The following is a 24,364-nucleotide window of genomic DNA, read 5'->3' on the forward strand; positions in this document are numbered from 1 at the left end:
CGGCGTACTCGTGTAGAAGGAGTTAACATCGTACACCGCATAGATATTATATTTAAAGCTCAACAAACCGACCTACCCGGTCGCTACGGTCAGAGTCAAAGTCCTGTATATCTACAGGAGGACGACCACAGGCTCCTCCTCCGTAAGCCATAGCTCCAGCTAACACTCTACCTACACATATTCTGCATCTACATCTGCATCTGGTTCTAGTTCTAATTCTCCTTTCGAATCAGGATCAGGATCAGGACTAGATTCTACTTGTACTTCTCCTTCTTGCTCCCTGCTCTCAATCCTATAGATATCTAGATCTACGCCAATCCCATCCTGTTCTTTTTTGGGTTTCTTTCTCATTGATACGCGACCTTGAGCCCTATCACTATATGATACGATGGGGCACAATACGACATACGGGCTATGACAAGTGTTAGAAAAAGAAGAGAGGAGACGCAAAAAGAAATTCCATCTCTCAAGAGACAAAACAGAAAGGGAAATGGCGAATACGAAGGGAGAACCCAAGTAAGGGGAGAAAAGAAAAGGAGGAAGAAGCGAGGAAGAAGAAAAATGGAGGAAGAGGGAGAGACGAGCTGGAAGGAAGGAAAGAGAAAAGGGAACGCAAACATGAAGGAACGCAAGGAGGAAACGAACGAGAAATCACTTCATTTCATTCCATTCCGTTCCATTCCATTCCGGTCCTGCCCCTGAGGGTGCCTTCCTTCTATGGAGTTGACCATATGTTTACATCCTCCGGTCAATCAGCGGGGCATGGCCACGATATAACGTGTATAGCCATGTTATGGAGCCATGCCATGTATGATATAAGAAATGGTACGATAAACCGTTCCTAGGTACGAATAGGAGAACGAAGACATACATCCCCGTACCGAGGACGTTATCTCATGCGCGTTGCGAGATGGAGATGGAGATGGAGATCCAGATCGAGCGGAGGGCAGAGGACCGATATTGGCAGAGTCCAGAGTCCAGCGTACCTAGCTAGGGGAGACACGGAGGAGAATACTCCCGTCCTTGTAAAGCACATACAGACTAGGCATGTCGTTTTGTAGAGTAATAGGGCAGAGCAGACGAGAGTAGAATCGAGAATCGGGATGGACGGACGGGCCGAGGAAGAGCAAATCACCCCCCTACCCTCATCGTCAGTATTTGTCATGATCCTAGAATCTGACCTCCTAGTAAAGCTACGCGACCAAGTAGGGATCAAATTGAAGATTCTGTAGCAGGACACACACAGGTAAAAGTAGATCTAGTTGAAGATTCAATGACTGTAACTTTTCATGTCCACGATGGCGATCAAATCACTCAATGCTTGCTGTTGATTGCGTGGATATCCGGCACATTTTCACGGTATGGGCTGCCACTGTCACTGTCACTGCCGCCGAGCTGCGCCGCAACGAGCAGTATTTAAAGGGACTAGGGTGCATGCAGACCCCTTTGCACGTGGAGATTCGTTCAATCGTCGTACAGGCCCTCATCGTCCCCCTCAACATCATCCACAAATCCATCAGCCATTGCTTCCGGGGCCAACTCTCTCAATTTACCCTTCCCCTTGTTGTCTACCGATGTTCTTGTTCCATTGATCGCACTCCCGTTCATAGGGGTCGGTCTCATGCTGAATCCAAAGTCCGAGTTGTCTGCATCTGAAGAGTTGCCGGAGTCGGGATTGCCGATCCGTGGTACCGCTGTTTTGTTGTAGTTTGAGATGTATGTCGGCGAAACCGATGATAGGGTATGATTTGAGTTCGGTGTGCTGTTTTCCCTCTGTTTGCCTTTGCCCTTGTCTTTGATTTCAAGCGGGGAGTCTCTAGTTTGGTTGTCCGCGTGAGGACCCGATAGTGATTGGGAAGCCGGCATTGGCGCCGGAGCGGGACGCAAGGGCAACGTCGCAGGGGCAGGTTCACTTTGGCCGTTTTTGGAGGGGGGCGCAGTGATATCTTGCTCTTCGAACAGCTTCCGAATCCTCTCAAAATGTTCCAGTTCTTTCTTGCTCACACTGCCGACCAGCTCATTCTGAGCCGCCATAAAATCAGCTTCGCTTACCACTACTTGCACGTCCTCCTCGGTGGCCAAATGATCGAAGAAGTAGCCCGTGCTGATATCCTCACCACGAGCCTTGCCGACGTGCTGCACCTTCTCATCCACGGATCGCGTTTTCCGCGTGATCGCCTTGAGCATGGCGTCGCTGCACAACGCGTACAGGTCGGCACCGGTGTAGGTGAAAGGTAGCCGGCGCGCAACGCTCATCAGATCGACATCCGGTGCTAAGGTGAAGTTCCGTGTCAGCGCTTTCAATATCGTGACTTGCTGATCGTGCGTGTCAGCGACACCTAGGTAGAGCATCTTGTCGAATCGGCCAGGCCGGAGAAGGGCTGGGTCGAGGAGGTCTGGTCTGTTCGTGGCACCGATAACAAAGACACCCCCTGCATTCGAGGTCGACTTGGAGTCCCCATCGTCGCTTCCTCCACCTCCGCTTGACATCCCATCGAGCTCCGCGAGGAGTTGGGACACGATCCGATCCATAACCCCGCCGCTGTCGCCTTGGTTTCCACGCTTTGGTGCAACCGAGTCCAGTTCATCGAAAAATACGACGCAGGGGCGGGCATCTCTAGCACGCTGGAAAACCCGTCGTACATTGGCTTCGGATTCGCCAATATACATATTCAGCAACTCAGGACCTTTGACGCTGAAGAAGTTAAGGCTAAACTCTGTGGCAATAGCCTTCGCCAACAGAGTCTTCCCGGTTCCCGGAGGCCCGTAGAACAAGATCCCCGACCGCTTTCGGATGCCATTGGCGAACAGTTCGGGATGAGTAAGAGGCAAGGAAATAGTTTCCATGATTGCGTCTTTTTGCGACGAAAGGCCTCCCACATCTTGCCATGTGACAGTGGGAATCTTGGGGGCCCCGATAGCATCCGAGAAACTCGATCGCGCAGCGGCGATGGCGCGAGTGAAGTCGCTGGGGAGTAGATGCGTGGCTGTTTGACCTCCAGAGATGAAGATATCGGAAACGTTACAACTCTGAGATTCTGCGAGTGACAGCAGACGTGCCGACCGTGCAAGGGAAGCTCGATTCACCACGTCTAGCAGGTCACCAGCTACTAACGCCGCGGTCTGAAGAGCTATTGATTTTAGATTGACAGTAGTCGATAACGGTGTCGAAATGGAAACGCATGCGTTGTGAAGGATTAGTTCTCTGGCCTTTTCATCTGGCGCTGTTACCTCCAGTTCGTGGGAGAATAAACTGCGGATCCCGGCAGGTATATCATCGATTTTAGAGGTTGTAGCAATCAAAACACGAGACTCTGAAATGATCTCCTGTAACACAGGCACCATTCTATCAGCGGTGAGAGCATCAATGTGCTGGATAAGCAATGCAGTCTGTTGGGCACCTCCCGAAAGCGCCCGTTCAGCTCTAGTCCGTAACAATGCCTCTGTCTTTGTATCGCCACCACCTGTGGTTGACGCGTTCTCAGAGAGTAGGTCGTGAGCAGATATTGGGAAGACGTGCACGCCGATAGCCGAGCAAGCGGATTTGGCAATGTACGACTTGCCAATCTGTCGTTGAGTGGAGTAGAGCAATATGACGAGTGGCGGAAGTCCTAGATTGACAGCACGGTTGCTGACCGCAGCGGAAATCAACCCAGAGAGACGGGTCTCCAAAGGAAGCTTGTCCAGGGGTGGTATATCTGCAGCTGTAGGGACATGTTCGATCCGATGCATGTTCTGTTGCGGAAGTTTGTTTATGCCAAACCAATAACGGCTCCAGATTTCTGTCGCGTGCGAGACGGGTTGGATGGTTGTACCACTTTGGGAGGCTCTCGTTTGCAGACTATCGAGGGTGACGACACCACCCCATGTGCTCTGATCCTCTCCACTCTGATAGCCCGCCTGGTCGGCGTGAATCTGTTGCACAGAAAACCATGCAATTGCGAATCGTGAATTGCCAACCGTCTCAGGGGCGTTGAGTCGTTTTATCGTTTCGTCCTCGCTTGGAGCTTCATCCGGACCTCCTTGAGAGGTGAGGGCCTTTCCCAATTCCTGGTCCACCGGCACCGCAATGAGATCACCTTTCTTCAAGATGCGCTTTCTACTCTGGAGGTGGTACTGAAGGGATGAGAATAAAGTTGGCTGGAAAGCGGGATTGGTTGTTGTTGGATCGGCGATTTTGGAAAGGACAACCTCCTTTGCAATTGGCGGGGACTTGAACGTGCTGGACCTTGGCGGATGGCTCGACTTGAGATCGTGCCGAGGGGTGGTAGGCAAAGATCCAATTTTGACGTACTGGGCATTAGATAAATTCGCCAAAAGGATGGGAGAGAGATAGAGAGCCGGTGAAAACGGCAACAGTAGGTCCCTCTGTGAAAAGCTTGACCTTCGGTCACCAGTCTTGTCAACAGCATAACGTGGCTGCAGATTTGCCAGACCTGAAAGGCCAAACACCTTGACCGTTCGCCAGTCAGACTCTTCTTCTGCAAATCCACCGAGAGTCCTCATAGCTGATTGCGAGAACCCTTGCGAACTCACATTTCTGGCGATCTCTATTCGCACCCAGTCGCCAGAAAAACACCCAATCTTGGCAAGCGCGCTAGTGTCGATGAAGACGAACGATTCTTCATCATCCTCAGGGCTAGGCTGGGGGTGCATCAACTCAATAGGGATTTTGCGAAGTAGAGCCTCGGTTCTGAACACTTTCCCTGGGCGGCTGCCACCCCTTGCTGTCACAGAGGTGAAGCTCGAATAGAGGGAGCCCGGGGTGTGTGTGCCTGTGGGCCTTTTCCCTCCCGGTCTTGGGGTCGCCGCAGTCATGGCCGACAGCGTCCCGGCCTGCTGGGGCGGCAGTCCAGGGGCGCTAAGGGAAATCATATCATCCATGGAGTCCGAATCCTCGTCACTTTCTTCGTGAGGCGAATCAGTGCCGGATCCGTCATCGGACAGATCATCCTCATCTGATCCTGTCTCTGTCTGCCTGTCCTCGGCTGCTGAATAGAATTGGTCATTTGAGGTATCCTCTGCGGTATCTTCAAGGGACTCTTCGATTATAGGTTGAACAGGCGCCAACTTGGAAAGGGCTTTCTCTTGTGAGGATCCTGTCTGGATCAGAACAATCTTAGTCTTTGCAGAGACATGTCCCTGGGACACTGGCTCGCACTCCACCACGATGGCAGGAGGCGGTCGAACGTGAGTGATGGGATGGGCTGGGAGTGGCAGTGGAAAGACATCTCCCGAATGCACCACGGGCAGGTGAGAAAGCGCTTCTCGAACAAGAGAGGCCAGTCGACTGGTAATAGGAGGCACGTTTTGGAGCACACCATTCGGCGCGGATGGTCTTTTATCAACTTTCAAATGCCTGCCATATTGAAAGCCGCCGCCGAACTTGGCCTGTATGTCGTCGACCTTTTCAAGCATACCCTTTTCAACGGACACGTAGATCGTTTCGAGCGTGAGAGGCTTCGTAACGATAGCCCGAATCTCAATCGACTTGGGAACATGACCCGGATGACGATCTCGGTCGATTGCCGCGTAGGTCTTCAAGATCGATTGACAAGCCGAGGAAGTTGGTGAAAGGTTGATAACATCGACTTGTTCCAAAGCCTCTGCGGAAGACTGTGGCTTGCGGAGCTGTGCAGGGAGAACAGTCCAGGTGGAATCTTGTAGCTCGGTATGGAGAGGGGACCAAGGCGTAAGGGCGATGAACAGGTTGGATGACGGCCTACGGGCGTCTACAAATCCGTGTCAGCACATTATTCGCACCAGAAGGGTTGGATTCGATCCGAAGACAGCCTACCATCACAGTCTCCCGTCAGTTTGGACCAGAGACCCGGGGGAATCAAGGCAGCATCGCCCTTGACTGCTTCATCAAAAGCCAGACGAGCGGCGAGTGGCTTCCGTTCAATCTCACGCCGCCGTCGTTTCTTGGGGTGCTCGAGGTCATGTTCAAGGCTGTCCATGGCCGCTCAGTCGACAAGGCAGAGGACTTGTATGTCCATGCGGAACAGAAGTTTGAAGGAATGATCAAATCGAAACAAAATGTGTAGGCTGCGAAAGAGGAAGGGACTCGAGCAGCGACGTTGGAGTTGTGAGGGTCAAATTGGTGACTGGGGCGCCGGCAATAATCAGCCACTGGCCACTTGAGTCGAGTCGCATGCCGAGGTTGCGAGGTTCAAGCTGCGATTCCGAAATCCAAAAAAAAATCGTGTGCAGTTTGCCCTGGGGCTCCTCAAGCTCATGTTCTACTGACCCTACGGCCGATTCTCCTGCCTCCCACAGTCTCTCTTGTCCAAGGCAGCAGTTGAAGTTGCGGACAAGATGCTGTTTCTAGTCCGTCACACGCCCAGCCAGTCCCCTTCGCCCTTTCTCCGGACGGCAGTTGGGTGACTCTGGCCTTGGACCACACCATCAAACCTTGGCCAACGAGAACGGGCATACCCTCGTCTCCAAAGTCGCTTACACCAGGCATCTGTGCCTCGAGACCTGTGGCCTATTTGCGGAGGTGGCGCCATTCATCCTATGACTTTTGAGCGGTTCGACCTCCACCCAACGGTCTGGTCAGCCTTCATTGGATTCTCCACAACTGAGGACGTGGGCGTCGGCTTCCCCGGGACTGCAATATGCTGGGAAATACTAGGAAGACTGCCAATGGGAGGGCAATTGACCCGAAAGCCAGAAGCTCGGACCAGAGGGTACACCAGTTTGGCCGACCGAGTCTACAACTAATCAAATCCCAACAAATCATTCCATTCACCATCTAGGATTCAGGCATCTCAGTTGCTGTCGAGATGCCGTGTTGGGCTCCTTGCTTGCGGGCAAGGAAAAAGAATGCCACCGTCTCGATAATGACATGAGAGCTACATCCACCAAGAGCAGGCCTTCCTCACTGACCACTGGGATTCGAGTTGATTCCGAAGATGGAATCCACCAACTCTCCGCTTCGGGTGGCCAGGATGGACAGCAGAGTATCCGACAAGCCGTGAGTAGCCTCGTTGCATCCTTGCAGCCAGATTCCGACGCCTTCCTTTACAGACGCCCGATTTAATTCTAAACTGTAGTCGCGCCTGGGTTGCCAGTGCCCGTTAGCATTCGAGTTGATGCTCTGACAAGCAGTGAGCATATCGACATGTGCGTCTCGACGATAACCAGTGGCCAACACAACCACGTCGGCCGCCAACCTCTCTTCACTGCCTTTACTCGACGCATCCAGGTTGGTCAGAATCAAATCGACGTGTTCGTTAGGCCCATTGTCAACGACTGCTGAGAGCTCCCTCAGCGGCAGAATCTGATGCTGCCAGAGTCGCTTGTCTGGTTGCTTGATCCCTTGCATATACAGATCATCATATAGCTTCTCCAGCAATTCGAGCCTCACAACACTGTAGTTGGTGGCCTTGTTCTTTTTCACACTCTCGGAACGACGATCCTCCGGCTGATCGAAGAAGGGATCAACGGCTTCTGGGTCGAAGATTTCATTGACAAATGGGGAATCATCACTTGGCCGAAGCGCAGAGTCTCGAATGATGAGCTTTGTGGTGGCGTTGGGATAGCGGTGATGAAGATCATTGAAGACCTCGGCACCACTTTGCCCGCCGCCCATGACAACAATGTTGTAATTTTGGTCCCTATGCGGCAGCACGCGGCCGATCCTCGTGTTATATTCCGATGAGTGCAGGATGCGATCGTGGTAGGTCGGAAAAAGCGCTGGCTTCGCGGGTCGACCGCCGACCGCTATCACAACGTTTCGACTCAGAAAACTCGTGGTCCGGCCGGTAGCAAGGCTTCGTGACACAACTTCAAGGCAGTCATACTCCTCGGTCCCGGCCAGTCTCCGGGGGTGTATCGACTCAACCTCTTGATCGTATTCAACAACATGTTCAAAGTGGCGTGCCGCCCACTGCAGATAGTCGTCAAACTCCAGCCGAGAGGGCAAGAAGGTGTTCAGGTTCGAAAATTGCACCAGCCGGTCGTGCTGCTTCAGATAATTCAGAAAGGTGAAGTGGCTTGTGGGATCTCGGAGGGTGGCAAGATCTTTGATGAACGAGATTTGCATCTTTGCCCCGGGGAGCAGCATCCCCGCATGCCATTTGAAGGCGTTCTGTCTTTCCAAAAAGCGGACTGTCGGATTGGCAGTCTCGGTGCCGGCTTCCCTTTGGGCGCGCAGCGCGTCATGGAGAGCAACCGCAATGGCGAGTGAGGCCGGCCCAAACCCCACACAGACAAGGTCGTGGACTTCGCCTGGAGCTGCAGAATAGAACCCAGCTGCAGCGCCTTTCGTTCGCAGGCCCCATGTTGAAGATCCAGAAGTCCAGCCAATGCTGTCGTCCGCCGGACTGGCCGGGTCTGATTCATGGGCGTGTCCGTTTACTCCAGACAGAGCCCCGGGAGCCATGAGAACAGGACACGAACAATTAACCACTCAGAGAAGTATTCCGCACCCAGGCACTCGAAATCCAGGAGACGACAGCCAGAAGGCAAGCAGGTCTGCAGCGGCCGTCTTGGGAGAAGAAGCAGTAGGGCTTGACTCTGGGGAAATAGACCCGTATATGTATGGAGCACACAAGTTAACGAAGACTGCGATGCGTGACCCAAGAATGGCCTGTACTGGTGGCAACCGTCAACGCGGAAACGTCCGGTGACATATGCAGAGCCCGGGACTGACTGCCCAGCGGGCCAACCTTTCGTCCTCCACATCAGGGCATCATGACACGGGCTGGACAACGGTCAAGAGATTAGATGGGGGATGTTGCACGCCACGAAAAATCTGATCCGATTGCGGAGGGCCAGGTATCTGATAATCTCGCCGATGATCAGATAATCTGTGGTCACGGCATCATGGCGCTGTCATGGCGCTGTCATGGCTTGACCAGTCAGTGGTGTTGTGACGAGCTGTGGCGTGGTGGACCGTGTAGACGGCGTGGACTGAGCCCCACGGCGGACTGCACTTGACGAGGCTTCGAGTGGGCGTCGAAAATTTTCTCCCCAAGACTCCAACCGACCACGCCTGCTACCACGCTCGCTACCGGCACGGGCTCCTCGAGACTGGGATTCGTTTGCACGCTGACGCCTGCAGATCAGCTTGGCTGTTTCTGTGTTAGTATACCTTGAGAAATTGTGAAGACCCAAGTCACTATACTGAGGGGCGCCATCGGAGGTTAGCGCTGGCCGGGTCACGCTCAGGTCGAGCAGTGCTCAATGCTACATGACAAAGATCCGTCATCCAAAGAACAAACAAGAACGTCCCCCCTACAGCAGCTACTCTCGCGAGTCCGGCCAGACGCCAAACAGGTCTGCAAACGCCCTTTGTGCCAACCCAGTCCCTGGGGGCGGCCATGAAACACCAACTATACCAACAGAACTCACGCCCTGCTTGTGGTTTCATCTAATATCGTGACAAGCCTTGCACGACAAACTCTCTCGCGCGCCGGTACTGATCTCACCGAATCTCCCATAGTCTCAAAGGCCTTTATGACTTCCTCGTCATCGGCGCCGTCCGACCACATGTCTCGGCCGGTCAATGGCGTCCAGGGCCCACGTGATCTGTCGGTCGTCAATGCGAAGCGTCAACTCCTGCCTGGGCCTCAATTATTGCACGAACTCATAGCGACGCCGTCTGAAGAGAAGGTCATTCTGGACTTTCTGCAGGCGGACGACAGACGCATTAGTCTTAGCTACCGCGAATTCCACCGCCTAACAGATCTGCTGTCCCGAGACATCAAGGAGTATGTATCACCCCAAGAGGATGCCAGGTGTATTATTCCCGTCATTATACCGCAGTGTCCAGAACTATATGTGGCATTGGTGGCCGTATTGAAGTCTGGCTCTGCTTTTTGTCCAGTCAGTCACGATGTGCCTCCCGAGAGACTAAAGTTCATCCTCCAAGATGTTCAATCCACCTTCGTTCTGACTACCACCGCCACCATGGCATCCTTCGAAGATGCTCTGACAAATGTCAAATGCAAGATTGTATCTTTGGAAAGGCGCCCAGAAACATCGCGGTCTCCAGAGATGAATGACGCGCATCCTCACCGCCGCCAGTGCCTGGACCCCTCCACTCCGGCATATATCATGTACACATCAGGTTCCACAGGAGTTCCAAAGGGCGTCGTAGTATCACACTGGTCAGTGACCCAGTCATTACTTGCGCACGACGAGCATATCCCCCGTTTTAAACGATTTCTACAATTTGCTTCACCCACGTTCGACGTATCCATATTTGAGATATTCTTTACATTCTTCCGGGGAGCGACTTTGGTAGGCTGTGAACGCGACCGAATGCTTACTGATCTACCTGCGACTATTCGGGTGCTAGACGCTGACGCTGCGGAGCTCACGCCGACGGTAGCGGGAACGTTGTTGAGAACTAGGAAGGCGGCTCCTTGTCTGAAGACGCTCCTGACAATCGGAGAGATGCTCACTGCTCAGGTCGTCTCTGAATTTGGAGGCAGCTCAGATCGGTCAAGCATGCTGTATGCTATGTACGGCCCCACGGAGGCGGCAATTCACTGTACGTTGGCCCCCAAGCTCGCTGCTGATGCCTCTGTACGCTGCATTGGGAGACCGCTGGCGACCGTGACTGCCTTTGTCCTCAGGGAAGATGAAGCACTTGAGATCGCACCTGTCGGCGAATCGGGGCAGCTCGCGATTGCGGGCCAACTTGCTGACGGATACTTGAACCGGCCAGAACAAAACCAAGCGGCCTTTGTTGAACTGGCCGGCTATGGGCCAATCTATAAAACCGGTGATAGAGCAATTTGTCGTCCAAATGGGGAACTAGAGATCCTGGGACGTATGACATCTGGCCAAGTCAAGCTCAGAGGCCAAAGGGTTGAGTTGGGAGAAATCGAAGGTATCGCCTCGAAGACTGATGGTGTTCACCTTGCCACTGCAAGCATCATTGACGATGTCGTGGTCCTATTCTGTGCTGCGAGACACGATGTTGTGGCTCCTGACGTCGTCGCTCAGTGCAAATCATGGTTACCACCATACATGCGTCCCGGCGAGATAGTGCTCATTTACGACGACGTTCCACGACTGCCTTCCGGGAAGATTGATCGCAAAGCACTGGAACGCCACTATCGAGAGCATCGAGCACCGACCAATCCCCCAAACTCATTTAAGAACCCAGTAGAGGAGGATGTGGCTCGAGCCTTGAACGCAGAGTTGAGATGCCAGGTTGACAGATTGACCTCTTTCTGGTCACTAGGGGTTGATTCCCTTCGGGCCATTAAGATCGCATCCCGACTGCGCCAAAAGTACAGTTGTGTCAATGCCGCGATGATATCAGAAGCCGATAATGTGGTCAACCTTTCAACCCTTATCGCTGAGTCAACTGCCGCGAAAAGGGGGACGACTGCGCTTGAATATGAGACGTCCGATCAATGGCAAGCAATCAAGCTGCAGCTGCTACAAGATCCGAGCATCTCAAGCCTCAAAACGCGATACGAAAAGTTCTTGCCTTGCAGTAGCATGCAGGTAGCAATGTTGGTTGAAACCGCCACGAAGTTGGAGCGGAACTTTAATGAAATCTGGCTCAGACTCGCGCCGGGATCGACATTGAGTGACCTGCGTCGGGCGTTCAACAAGCTCGCCAGGACAAATGAGATTTTGCGATCCGGGTTCGTCCCGACAGGCAGGCAGGAGATGCCCTTTGCTCAGATTGTTTGGCGCGACCTCGCAGAGGATCCAGAGTTAAGTCTTCTGCATCCCCTGCAGCTGGCAAACTCCGAAACGAACGACGAGAGAGACGTCCTTGTTCGAATTCACCATGCTTTGTATGATGGCTGGTCCTGGGATTTGATCCTAGACGACTTAAATGCCATCTTGTCCGGAGACGACGCGCCTACCAGGACACAGTTCCTCGAATTTCGATCGCATGAGTACTGCCGACTGTGCTCGGAGAGGGCGGGAAATATTGAATATTGGCGTGATCAACTTCAAGACTTCAAGCCCTCTGTCTTTCCGGTTATATCGCCATTTCTGTCAGACAAACCAAGCAGGGCATCGACGGAGTTCCCACTTTCGGTTACTTATGAACAGCTCTCACACTTTGCGTCGGCATTGCGCTGTAGCCGGGAGACGGTTTTGGAGGCAGCATGGGCTCTTCTCCTCTCATCATACCTTGATCACGCGGACGTCTCCCTTGGAGTAGTTGTGGCCGGTCGCCATTTCTCTCTTCCAGGTATCGAGTCCGTCATCGGCCCTTGTCTATCTCTATTCCCTCTTCGCGTTAATATTAGTGCCCTAAGGACAGTACATGACCTTCTCAATCACGTCCAAAGACAACGCAATGAGTGTCTACGACACGGAAGCATCACTCTACGAGACATTCACAGTGTGGCAGGTCTCCATTCCGGAGCCAGGCTGTTCGATACGCTGTGTGTTTGGCAACAAGGCAATGAAGAAAATTGCAGAAATCGCTCCAAAGTCACGACTGTGAAGACACATGATGCCTTGGAATATGCAATAGTGCTAGAATTCGAGCCCCTCCAGGGCCAAATTTATTTGAAGTTGACTTTCGACACGAAGCTCATTCCAAAAGGCCATGCGCAACTTTTGGCTCGTCAGCTCGACCACGCTACCACTCGAATCATGAGCGACCGAGACCTCGGGTTGAATTGTCTTTGGCAAAATTTTGACAAGGATACCATGTCTATGGCCAACACCAGCTTCCAGAAATTCAGCGGAGATTTCGATCTGACAGCCACCATCTCAAAACTTGCAGAGTCATGTCCCGGGAAAGCGGCCGTTGAGTTTGTGCATGGCATCGATGCACGCACGAATCGATTGGATAAAGAAACTCTTACCTACGGTGATCTCTACAAACGCGCTAGGATCGTTGGCTGCGTATTGCGCACTGTGTACAATGTGCAGATAGACGATCTTGTGTGCTTAATAGGCCCTCGTTCGATATACCTCTACATTGGCATACTTGGGACCATCATGGCTGGAGGAGCATACATGTGTATCGACCCTCGAACGCCGGCAGCTCGAGCCCGCCAAATCTTGAGCGAAGCCAGATGCAGGCTGACCTTAATAGTGGATGAAGTATGTGGACTAGCGGAAACTGACGCATCGACATCTGTGTCCATAACTAGCCTGCTGGAGCATCATTGCACGGCCGATATCCGCAACAACCCGTCTTGGAACGGTGATCAGCTAGCGTACGCCGTCTTCACCTCTGGCAGCACTGGCGTTCCCAAGGGCGTCCTCCTTACTCGTCGAAACCTGCTCAGCAACCTCGAGGAGCTCTCTCGTATTTACCCATGCGAACCTGAGACGGACCGGTTACTGCAAGCCTGTTCACCAGCATTCGACGTCTCCGTCTTCGAGATCTTCTGGGCTTGGCATAGCGGGATCACGTTGTGCACAGCCTCCAATGATGTTTTGTTGAGAGACCTCGAACTCTTTATCAGACAGCTGGATATAACGCATTTGAGTATGACCCCTTCGGTGGCTGCTCTTGTTCGACCTGGCAATGTCCCGCACGTAAAAATGCTGGTCACTGCTGGAGAGCCTATGAACTCGAAGGTCTTTTCAGATTGGTCCGACCACGGACTGTATCAAGGTTACGGCCCCAGCGAGACGACAAACATATGTAATGTTCGACCCCGTGTCTCGAAGTCTGATATGCTAAATAATGTTGGTCCTCCGCTACCCAACACGTCCGTCTTTATTTGTCAAAGGCAAGCATCGAGACCACCCGCTGCCTCCGATATGCTCGGTGATCCATCTTTCTTACAATTTCAGCCGGTTCTAAAGGGGGGAGTAGGGGAGATATGGATCGGTGGAGAACAGGTGGGACGCGGATATCTTGATCAGACGCTGACCTCGAAGAGCTTTTTCGATCATCCCGAATATGGTCGACTTTACCGCTCGGGAGACATTGGAAGGCTTCTTTGTGATGACTCTCTAGTCATATTGGGCCGCGAGGACGATCAAGTCAAGCTCCGAGGTCAGAGGATTGAGCTCGGAGAGATTAATTCTGCTCTGGTCAAGTGTGATGAAGTCGATGATGCAGTATCCTTGGTCATTGACAAGCGAGACGGCACCGCTAGCCTTGTTGCTTTCTGGATTCCACGTCGGTCAAACGGCTCGATGAGCTCCCGCGACGTGAACAACGCCATTTTTGAAACATTGGCCAACAACTTGCCAGATTACATGATACCGGATAGCCTTCTCCGCCTTGACAGGATACCTCTGACACGACAAGGCAAGGTTGATCGCAAGGATCTGCTCGCTTTGTATCGAAGTCTTGACGCAGAACAGCTTCAGGCCACATCGAGAGGGAGCAAGCCTTCAGAAGATGTCAATCACCTTTCCGAATCCGAACGCGAGATCGCTCGTGTCGTTGCAGATGCGCTTGGTGCCAGCCCTGAGAAGATCAATCGTACTACCTCTTTCTATGCCCTTGGTCTAGATTCGATCAGCGCCATACGCGTCTCACGAGCTCTACGAGATCATTACCCCGCGGTCGAGATATCATCATTACTGCAAAATCCATCCATCGGCCAACTAATGAGGTTTATCAAGAGACTTGTTCCAGAGCTCCATAGAGGGCACAGCGAGAACGATTTGAGCCGACTCTTTAGCGCTTGGGAAGACAAAATCCGTAGTCTCTATTCCCAAGTGGGGCTAGAAGTAGAAAGGCTCCTTCCATGTACGCCTTTGCAAGAGTTCATGGTGACCAGCTCGATGAATGTTTCTTCTCAAGCCTATCAGAACACTTTGCGATTCAACATCTATGGCAGCATGTCGAAGCTACGACAGGCGTGGGAACATGCACTTGCAAGACATCAGATTCTCCGCACTGGCTTTGTTGCAACTGACTCCGCGGATTCTCCTTTTGCACAAGTAGTGTTGAAGAATTTTCAGCTTCCGTGGCTAGAAGGAGACGCGCACAATGCGAACTATGCTTTGGATCATCTTATGCTCCCGCCATGGTCTCTTACAGCCAAACGGAATAAAGAAGACAAGTGTGAGCTGATTCTACAAATGCATCATGGTCTGTACGATGCAGAGGCAATGGCCATCCTGTTGGGCGATATTCAATCCTTCTACCATGGTCACCAACTCCCTCCAACAACCCCCTTCGATAGCTACCTGTTATTTATGGAAGCCTCGAACACTGATGCCACATACGATTTCTGGCGCAGAAAATTACAGGGTGCTGCTTTGCGGAAGCTAAGCGAAGTTATATTGCCCCAGGATAAGACCGTCCCCAATACCCATTTGTTGGTGGAACGAAGGGCCACCATCGGTGTTTCTGAATTTCAAGGATGTGCGCGAAAGATACTTTCGACACCACTAGCGGTATTTCAAGCCCCATGGTGCCGACTTCTTTCTTGTGTCTTCGAGAGCCAAGATATTTGCTTTGGCAATGTCCTTAGCGGCCGCAACCTTCCGATTAACGGCGTGGCGAGCATGGTTGCGCCCTGCTTTAATACGGTTCCAGCGAGAGTCCAATTGAAGCTCGACGAATCCAACCAGGAATTGTGTAACCGCATTCATCAGATGAATGTTGAGACTCTCCCGTATCAACCGAGCTCGCTTCGCCGAATCCAGCGGGAGATCGACACCCAGGGCAGATCATTATTTGATACACTGGTTTTGCTGCAACAAGATGAACTGCAGCTCGATCATCAGATTTGGACCCTGTTTGAGGAATCAGGAGTCATGTCCTTTCCTTTCATTCTTGAAATCGCGATGAATACAAAGGCTGATACAATCGCCCTCAAATTGCATTCTGAGGTTGCCGACAGGAACATTTTGAGTAAGTTTCTGGACGCGTATGACGCTCTCCTCATGCACATCGCCAAATATCCGCAGGCCAGAGCGTCGGACTATTCGCTTATTGCCGGAATGTTGCCGAGGCTACAGCCTTCGAAACCGTTTACGGTCCGTGCTGGCTCATTGGCCTCAGTCCCAATCGAGGAACAGGTTCACGTGAATGAAGAGCTGTCTCGCACAGAGATATTGGTCAAGGACATACTCGTGCAATTGAAACCAAGTGCTCTTCCGAGGATTTTCAGAGATACTACAATATTTCATCTGGGTTTCGACAGCATCAATGCTGTGCAGATTGCGGCGAGGCTACGGAAAGGGGGATTCGACGTATCCACTGGTGCCATTTTGGAAGCTGCAAGTATCAGAAATATTGCTAGTCTTTGCGAATTCAGGGCCCCAAAAGCCAAAGAGCGTGCACTGTTCGACCTTGATTCCTATGAAGAGAGCTGTCGCAGATCGATTTGTCTAAATAACGACCTCGACGAAACAAGAGTTCGCTCCATATGGCCCTGCACACCCACTCAATCAGGCATCCTTTCGCAGTTCATTCGATCGAATTATAAGCTTTATCTTAATCACATGCGTTTCAGGTTGGAAAACAGTGTGGATTTATCGCGGTTGAGACACGCTTGGTCCGTCGCCCTGAAAGCGCATGCAATGCTAAGAACTGGCTTCGCTGAAACGGATGACCCCAGGATTCCATTTGTCATGATAGTCTATCATCCGGATGCTGTACAGCTGCCGTGGGTCGATGATTTAACGCCACGTCAGCAAGAAGCCCTAGGGAGATTCGGAAAGATGTGCAGTCTCACAGAACCGCCATGGCTCATTCAGGTGTCCTCTACGGGTCCCTTACGGACTCTTGAAATCTCTATGCTGCATGCACTTTACGACGCTCACTCTCTAGACATCATACTGGGCGATGTTGCTCGTATATACGCAGGCGTACAGTTATCAGAGGTCACTCCACTTGCCCCGGCCGTTTCAAATATCTTAGCCTTGAGCAGAGACGAAAGCGCGAAGGAGTTCTGGTTGGGTGTATCGGCTGATATGTGCTCGACTCGCTTCCCCGACATGGGCGTATATCATCACGAAGGCGATGACTATCGCGTGGCGACACGACGGTGCAGCCTATCGCTGACAGTTCTCGAGGATGAATGCGCGAATGCGGGCGCGACAATGCAAGCTCTATTCGCTGCAGCCTGGGCTGTGATACTTTCGGCATATACTGCTCAGGACTACGTCACCTTTGGCATTATACTTTCTGGTCGGGATTTTGACGAAGAAGAGAACAAGGTTGCATTTCCTTGCATCACCACTGTGCCATTTGCGATCAGAGTTTCTCAAGATAGCTCAAACCTTCTGCAACGAGCTATTCGGCGATGCGCTGGTGTATTCAAACACCAGCATAGTCCAGTAAACTCGATCAAGCGTTGGGCGCAAGTTGAAGATGATCTGTTCGACACCGTGATCGTTGTGCAGAGATATAACGCTGGACAAGGACCGAAGAGGCCATGGACACTTATCCAAGATGATGCAACCGCTGAATACACGATCTCTTTGGAGATCATCCCCCGAGAGAATGACGCGCTTGATCTTCAGATAATATTCCGTGAAAAGTTGATACCACCAGAGCAAGCTGCCTATATCCTCCAGGAATTCGATGCAGTGATGGAGAGTATACTCACTCAACCGAATCATCCTTTGAAGCTTCCAGAATCTGTCCTCTCGGTCGTGCCCGCCAAAGAAGAGCGGATTCCTAGTGCCGTCCGCTACCTCCATGAATTCGTGGAGCTGACGGCAAAGCAGAAACCAAACAGTATTGCCCTAGAATTCGTGCAAAGCCTGCATGGAAATACTCCAACGAAACAAATTTGGACATACGCCCAGTTGGATTCAAATGGCAACCGAATCGCTCGACTGCTCCAGGGAAAAGGAATCAATGTTGGAGATCTTGTGGCTGTTTGTTTCGATAAATGTGCAGAAGCTTCATTTGCAATATTGGGAGTGCTCAAACTAGGGTGCGGTTACATTGCCATTGACCCGGGCGCACCAACTCCCCGGAAGGAATTCATCTTCCGCGACTCTGGCTGCGAAATTGTGCTTACGACGGACGACAAGACACTAGAGTTCAACGCAATTTCGGGTATATCTGCTTTAGCAATTGATAACGCCATTTGGCAAGAGTTGTCTGGCGAAAAGCCTTTGCTCACGAAAGAGCTACATGTGCAAGATACCTGCTACTGTCTGTACACTTCAGGAACTACAGGGACACCGAAAGGCTGCTTGATCAGCCATGACAGCGCTGTCCAAGCAATGTTGTCGTTTCAGCGGATTTTCTGTGGTAGATGGAAGGAATCATCTCGGTGGTTGCAGTTCGCATCTTTTCATTTCGATGTCAGTGTGCTGGAACAATACTGGAGTTGGAGTGTGGGCATAATCGTGACTTCCGCTCCTCGAGATCTATTATTCGAAGATCTTCCGGCAACTATCAACGCCCTCGGGATAACGCACCTTGACCTCACCCCCAGTCTAGCAAGGTTGCTCACGCCTGAGGAAGTACCCAGCCTCTGTGAAGGAGTCTTTATCGTTGGCGGCGAACAAGTCAGCCAGGATATTTTGGAAACCTGGGGCGATACAGGTTGTCTCTACAATTTCTATGGGCCGAGCGAAGTGACAATTGGCTGCACGGTGCATCGGCAAGTACCTAAGAATGCGAAGTCTACCAATATTGGTCAACAATGGGACAATGTGGGCTCCTTTGTTCTGGAGCCCACTTCACAGACGCCAGTTCTCCGCGGTGCCATTGGCGAGCTTTGTTTGTCTGGACCTCTTGTTGGGAAAGGTTATCTCAACCGACCTGATCTTACAACGGAGAAGTTCATCGTGCTGGCGGAATACAGTACCAGAGTCTACCGAACTGGTGACCTTGTCCGCCTCCTGCATGACAACAGCTTTGAATTTCTGGGCAGAATCGATGACCAGGTTAAGCTACGTGGGCAGCGTCTGGAAATTGGGGAGATTAATCATGTCGCTATGGGCGCCGATAATAGCATTAAGAGTATGGCTACCATGGTGTTGAAACACCCGACACAACAAAAGGACCAGCTAGTGACTTTCTTCTCTACAGCTCAAAGGCGGGCGAAGAACGAGAAACCTTCGATTGTAGCAACCAAGGAGATGAAGGATCTGGCTGCGAGGATTCGAATGAACTGTGCTGATAAATTGCCAGCGTACATGGTGCCTTCATACATTCTCGCGGTTTCGTCTCTACCTTTGTCAGTCAACAACAAGGTTGATCATAAATCACTCAAAGCAATGTACGAGGAAAATCCGGCAGGCTCAGCACAAGGCGAACCAGGCGCAAATTATGGATCTGCGACGGACGACCTCCAACCTTACAATGAGGTGGCTAATGTGCTGGCATCTTTCCTACAAATTCAGTTGTCAGACATCAAGCCGACTTCAAGATTATTCGAACTTGGACTGGATTCTATCTCAGCTATCGGGCTCTCCAGAGTTTTCAAGCGGCAGGGATTCCAGAACGCCGAAGTAGGTATAATTCTCAAGCATTCTGTCATCCAAGATCTAGCTCGAGTCATTACTCGAGAGCCCGCCGCGCAGCAAACCGAGGCTGTGGAGACTGCTCGCAAGAATATTCGATCATTCGGTGACATCCATTTGGGGGAAATATCACGAATTATGGATGTTTCGCAGGAGAAAATTGAGAGCATTACACCTTGTACACCATTACAAGAAGGCATGATTTCCAAGGTCATGCAGAGTGGACCGGATGACACGGTTTATTTCTCCTGCTTTCTCTTCGAGCTTCTTCCGAACACCGACATCCAACGACTGAAAAGTGCGTGGGAGGCAGCTCAGCGGTCAATCTCTATCCTAAGGACATGCTTCGTGTCCACAGCAGATGGGTTTGCTCAAGTTGTACTGCGTAAGTGCGACAGCGCGGTCAATCTGATCGACCTCAAAGCTAGAGATAGAGAAATCTACAACGTATCGGACTCCTCATTCAAGAATTGGGTCACATCTGTCAGATCTCTATCATCATTATTGCCATGGAAAGTCGAGTTGTCAAAGTCTAGCCACGGTGGTTTCATGACCCTTCAAATCTTTCATGGGCTCTACGATGGAAACAGTCTTCCCATACTGCTGAAGCAAGTCAAACAACTGTACAATCATCCTGAGGAGGCACTCAAGCTCAAGATACAGTTCTACGAAGCATTGCCCTACGGTCCATTATGTCACTTGCCGAACGAGAAGGAATTCTGGTCGTCGCACCTCGCTCTTATCAAGCCACACAAACTTCCGATAGCCTATCCAGAGCATGTGGGAGATGCTCATTGCGTTGTCCTGAGGGATCATCTGAGGATTGAACACCTACACTACCTGTGCAATCAACTGAACGTTACGATCCCAGCTTTTTTCCAGGCCATTCTGCTCTATGTGATGCAGAAAGCATTCAATGCCAGCCCCACAATTGGTGTGGTGGTGTCAGGCAGAGCCACGGCCAGAGAAGAAATAGAAAATGTCATCGGCCCGATGTTCAACACTATTCCATGTGCTATCAATTCTCTCAGAGCCGGAGCGGCTGTTTCCGATCTCGTTCAAGCCTGTCATCAATTTAATGTTGATAGCATACCTTATCAGCATACGCCTCTGAGGAAGATTGTTCAATATGTTGGACAGAATACGAACCAGAGTCTCTTCGACACTCTGTTTGTTTTCCAAAAGACCTCAGTGGAACTTGATGACAGCGCGTTATGGCGAGAAATTCCAACGGAGAGCTTTCCAGATTATCCTCTAAACATCGAGGTAGAGCAGAAAGGTACCGAGTTCGTTGTCACCCTGGTCGCAAAGCCTCAATACCTGGATAAGGAAGCGGCCAGCCGGTTTCTAAATATGTACGCCGATGTCGTTCGCAGGCCGGAAGAGATAGAAGCAACCCTGCCTACCGATTTCTGCGGAGTACAATCCTCGTTGACTCGGAACGAAGATTACAAGACGGATCTGCCAGCCTCCAACGATGCCCGTTATGTGGATGATGACACCCCTTTGAGCAGCACAGAGACACTGATCCGGTCCGAAATTGCTAAGCTCGCTTCCGTTGAAGAAAGGACGATTTATCGTCACAGACCAACAATCTTTGAATTAGGTCTCGACAGTATAGAAGCAATGAGACTCGCAGCTCGGGTCAAACAGGCTGGCTTGAGAGTCGCCGTCAGCGCAATCATGAGATCGCCCACCGTTGCGGGCATTGCTGTGGCGGCCACCTTAGGCGCAGAAAGCCGAGTGGCAACCCACAAGGGGGGCAAAGTGTCCTCTATTGGGGACCGTCAGACCAGCTATCGACATATGCTTCAAGGTCATGGGATCGACCTGGAAAGTGTGGAGTGCATCCTTCCAGTCACACCGATGCAGGAAGGTCTTCTTCTAGAATCGGACAAGTATCTGAATGCCATGACTTTCAAATTGAACTCAAAAATTGATATCGAGAGACTTATCAGAGCTTGGCAAAGCGTCTCACGAACAGAGCCAATCCTGAGGACTCATTTTGCACTCATTGAATCCTCGGAAAAGAAGATGGTGTTTGTCCAATATGCGATGAAAGAAAGAATCGCGGTGACGGTTTTTGACGACACAAAACTGGATGATGTTGTCGGAGGTTTCAAAAAGGTCCCAACCGAGCAAAATTTGGCAAATCAAGAAACAAATGTCGCTATTGTACGCGGGAAAAGCGCATCTTTCCTTGTGCTGGTCATGCCGCATGCATTGTATGACGCCTGGTCATTGTACCTGCTGCACCAAGAAGTCAACAAAACCTACCGGTCGCCAAACGGCAAGGCCAAAGAGACCGCATTGATCAAGTATCAAAAACATCTTGAGGAGGTAATCAGCCAGGCAGAGAGCTCAGAGGCTCATACTTTCTGGAACTCTCAACTATTGAATATACAACCCACCATTTTTAAAGCGCAGGCCGCTGATCATAGCTACTCCGGTTCTGCGCTCTTGCTCCGCAGGCAATCCAAGTCCAACCTGACCGAGGCCCTCAAGTTCTGTAGGCAGCAAGGAGTAACACTTCAATCCTTCGGACTTGCCTGCTGGACAATCTTGCTTGTTCACTACACCCGCCAGATAGATGTATGCTTCGGGCTCGTTCTCTCTGGTCGCACAACCGAAGATTCGGATCAACTGATCTTCCCAACGTTCAACACCGTCGTTTTCAGACCGTTGATTGCGCAAAACATGAACAGAGCACAGACCCTGAAGGCGGTGCACGATGCAGCTGTACGAGTCTCGGAATATCAACACTTTCCACTACGTGAAGCTCTTCATATTGCACGAGGACAGGGAGTGAATGGAGAACTGTTCGATACTTTATTCACATTTCAAAAGCTCCCAACGGCCGAGGCCGACCTCCCAGCGTTATACGAGGAAGTCTCGCCTGATGCAGCATCCGTTACGCCGCCATACCCTGTTAACGTGGAATTGGAGGGCGATGCAAATGCTCTAGTCTGGACTGTTGCATTCCAGAACGGAGTGGCCAACGAAGCATTTGGACAAGCACTGTTAAGCAAGCTCGATTCCGTCTTGGCAGGTCTGATGAATGATCCCGACCAAGATCTTCTGCGAGAAGGGGGCGAAAAGATCTCAATTTGCGGCCTTCCAGGAGTAGAACTACAGCCTAGCAAGCAAACGACGGACTCTCAGTATGATGAAGATCGAGGGCAGTCCGGAAGTCAAGAAATCTGGACTCCAACAGAGATTATCATTAGAGACGTTCTCGCGAAGGTCTCCAAACTGGACAAAGAACAGATCAAAAAGAACACCGGATTGTTTCACATTGGGCTGGACAGCGTCAGCGCCATCCGAGTGGCTAGTCTGCTAAAGAAGGAGGGCATTAAGCTTCCAGTGAGCCAGATCATCAGAGCACAGACACCTGAGAAGATGGCAGTGGTCGGTGAACAGCTCAAAGGTGCTGCTAGAGAAACTGCCCGGGCATCAGACCAGTCCACGACCAATGTATCAATTCCCGAAGTCGTTAAGAAGAGTCTCGCAATACCAGAGGGCGACCTCGACATGATCATCCCATGTTCCGCTGGTCAGACGTATATGCTTGATATGTGGAGTGCAAGCAATGGCCAACTGTTCTTTCCGACTTTCTGGCTAAAAGTATCGGGCGTGTCGTTAGAGGGCTTGCAGCAGGCGGCGAAAAAGCTTGTCAAAGAAATACCACTGTTGCGAACTCTCTTTATTCATAGCAATGACGGTGGAAGATCGGAAACGTTTCAAGTTGTTGTCAAGAACGAGGCAGCCGGGAAATATGACCTCCCGTGGGCCATGCGGTTCGATACCACGGGAAACGAAGTGTTTGTCGCTCTCCGCATTCACCACGCCTTGTATGATGCTGTGAGCTTCCAGCTGCTGATTACACGGCTCGAGAGACTTTGCGGTGGGTCGGGCTCTCAAACCCAGCTTAACACAGACATGAGCATCCTCATCTCGAACAACAGAGCCGCTCATAAAATGGCACAAGAGTTCTGGACACATTATCTCGATCAAGATCAACACTCCTTGCGGCCCATCGGCCGAGGCTCATTTCTAGCAGGGCGCATTGAGAAATTCCATCCCAAAGTTTTGCCAGTTGACCAAATGAGCGATCAACTGAGGCGTCACGGACTTAGCATCCAAGCACTCTTCTTTGGCGCATACGCCAGATTATATGCGAGAATTCGTCGCCAACCAGTCGCAGGACAGCAAGTGGCAAAGCCTGGGTCAAATGATGTTGTGATTGGGATCTATCTTGCGAACCGGTCAGTTGATATCGACGGAATCATGCAATTGGCTGCTCCGACATTCAGCATTGTTCCGCTAAGAATTCAAGCTGACCAGGAGAACCTTCTTCTATCAGCTCTGCAAGTACAGCATGATCTAAGCGAAATCACCAAGGCAGAGAACTGCGGGGTTAGTATGAGGGATATTTATGCCTGGAGTGGCACCAAAGTCGACACTTTTGTCAATTTCCTATCTCTTCCGGGCGACGAGGAGGACTCGTGGTCACTTGGGGATCAACACAGCGAAGTACGAGTCACCCAGGCAAAATTGGCACCCGAGCAGAAGGATAGACTTCAGGATCTTGAAGCGCCCTCGCCTTTCTTCAAGGGCATCGGTGTCGATGCGGATGCCACGGAGTGGTGCTTGGTGAGTTCCTCCAATATCCCGAGTCTCGGTCCCCTCGACTGTTCAGTTGGCTAACATTTTCCCTCGTCGTAGCCTGCTATTGACGTCGAAGCCAAAGTTGAAGACGGATACTTGGGCATTGGCATCTTCGCGCCAGAAGACTTGCTTTCCGAAGACGAGGTCACTAGGATTATAGATGGCATGAGAAGTTTATTGCTGAATTTCTCCTAGCTCTTATCCTTGCACGAAAGGATTGTGGACTTTGGACTGCTACCTATCTAGAAGCATGTGGATTTAGCGATATCTCTAGAGAAGTATTTCTTTATGTCATTATCCAACGTTTACGACCTTGCTTAGTGTAGGCATCAAGAGTTGAGGTGGTCCT

General features: G+C 51.3%; 3 protein-coding genes across 3 annotated transcripts; 1 reads left to right on the forward strand and 2 right to left on the reverse strand.

The window, feature by feature from the left end:
• Positions 1–1,464: 1,464 nt before the first annotated feature.
• On the reverse strand, positions 1,465–5,960 carry Z519_11687 (uncharacterized protein; the record flags this gene model as incomplete). Its single annotated transcript, XM_016769398.1, has 2 exons — positions 1,465–5,732; positions 5,798–5,960. The coding sequence occupies 2 exons, from the start codon at positions 5,958–5,960 to the stop codon at positions 1,465–1,467; spliced, it is 4,431 nt and encodes a 1,476-aa protein (XP_016614382.1).
• Positions 5,961–6,883: 923 nt separating this feature from the next.
• Positions 6,884–8,389, reverse strand: Z519_11688 (uncharacterized protein; the record flags this gene model as incomplete). The annotated part of the gene is made up of 1 exon (XM_016769399.1): positions 6,884–8,389. One exon carries the CDS (start codon positions 8,387–8,389, stop codon positions 6,884–6,886), a length of 1,506 nt encoding a protein of 501 aa, XP_016614383.1.
• A 1,109-nt stretch (positions 8,390–9,498) lies between these two features.
• On the forward strand, positions 9,499–24,210 carry Z519_11689 (uncharacterized protein; the record flags this gene model as incomplete). The annotated part of the gene is made up of 2 exons (XM_016769400.1): positions 9,499–24,000; positions 24,073–24,210. The coding sequence occupies 2 exons, from the start codon at positions 9,499–9,501 to the stop codon at positions 24,208–24,210; spliced, it is 14,640 nt and encodes a 4,879-aa protein (XP_016614384.1).
• Positions 24,211–24,364: the final 154 nt, after the last annotated feature.

The sequence above is a fragment of the Cladophialophora bantiana genome (genome assembly GCF_000835475.1).
Source record: "Cladophialophora bantiana CBS 173.52 unplaced genomic scaffold supercont1.23, whole genome shotgun sequence".
Lineage (NCBI taxonomy): Eukaryota > Fungi > Ascomycota > Eurotiomycetes > Chaetothyriales > Herpotrichiellaceae > Cladophialophora > Cladophialophora bantiana.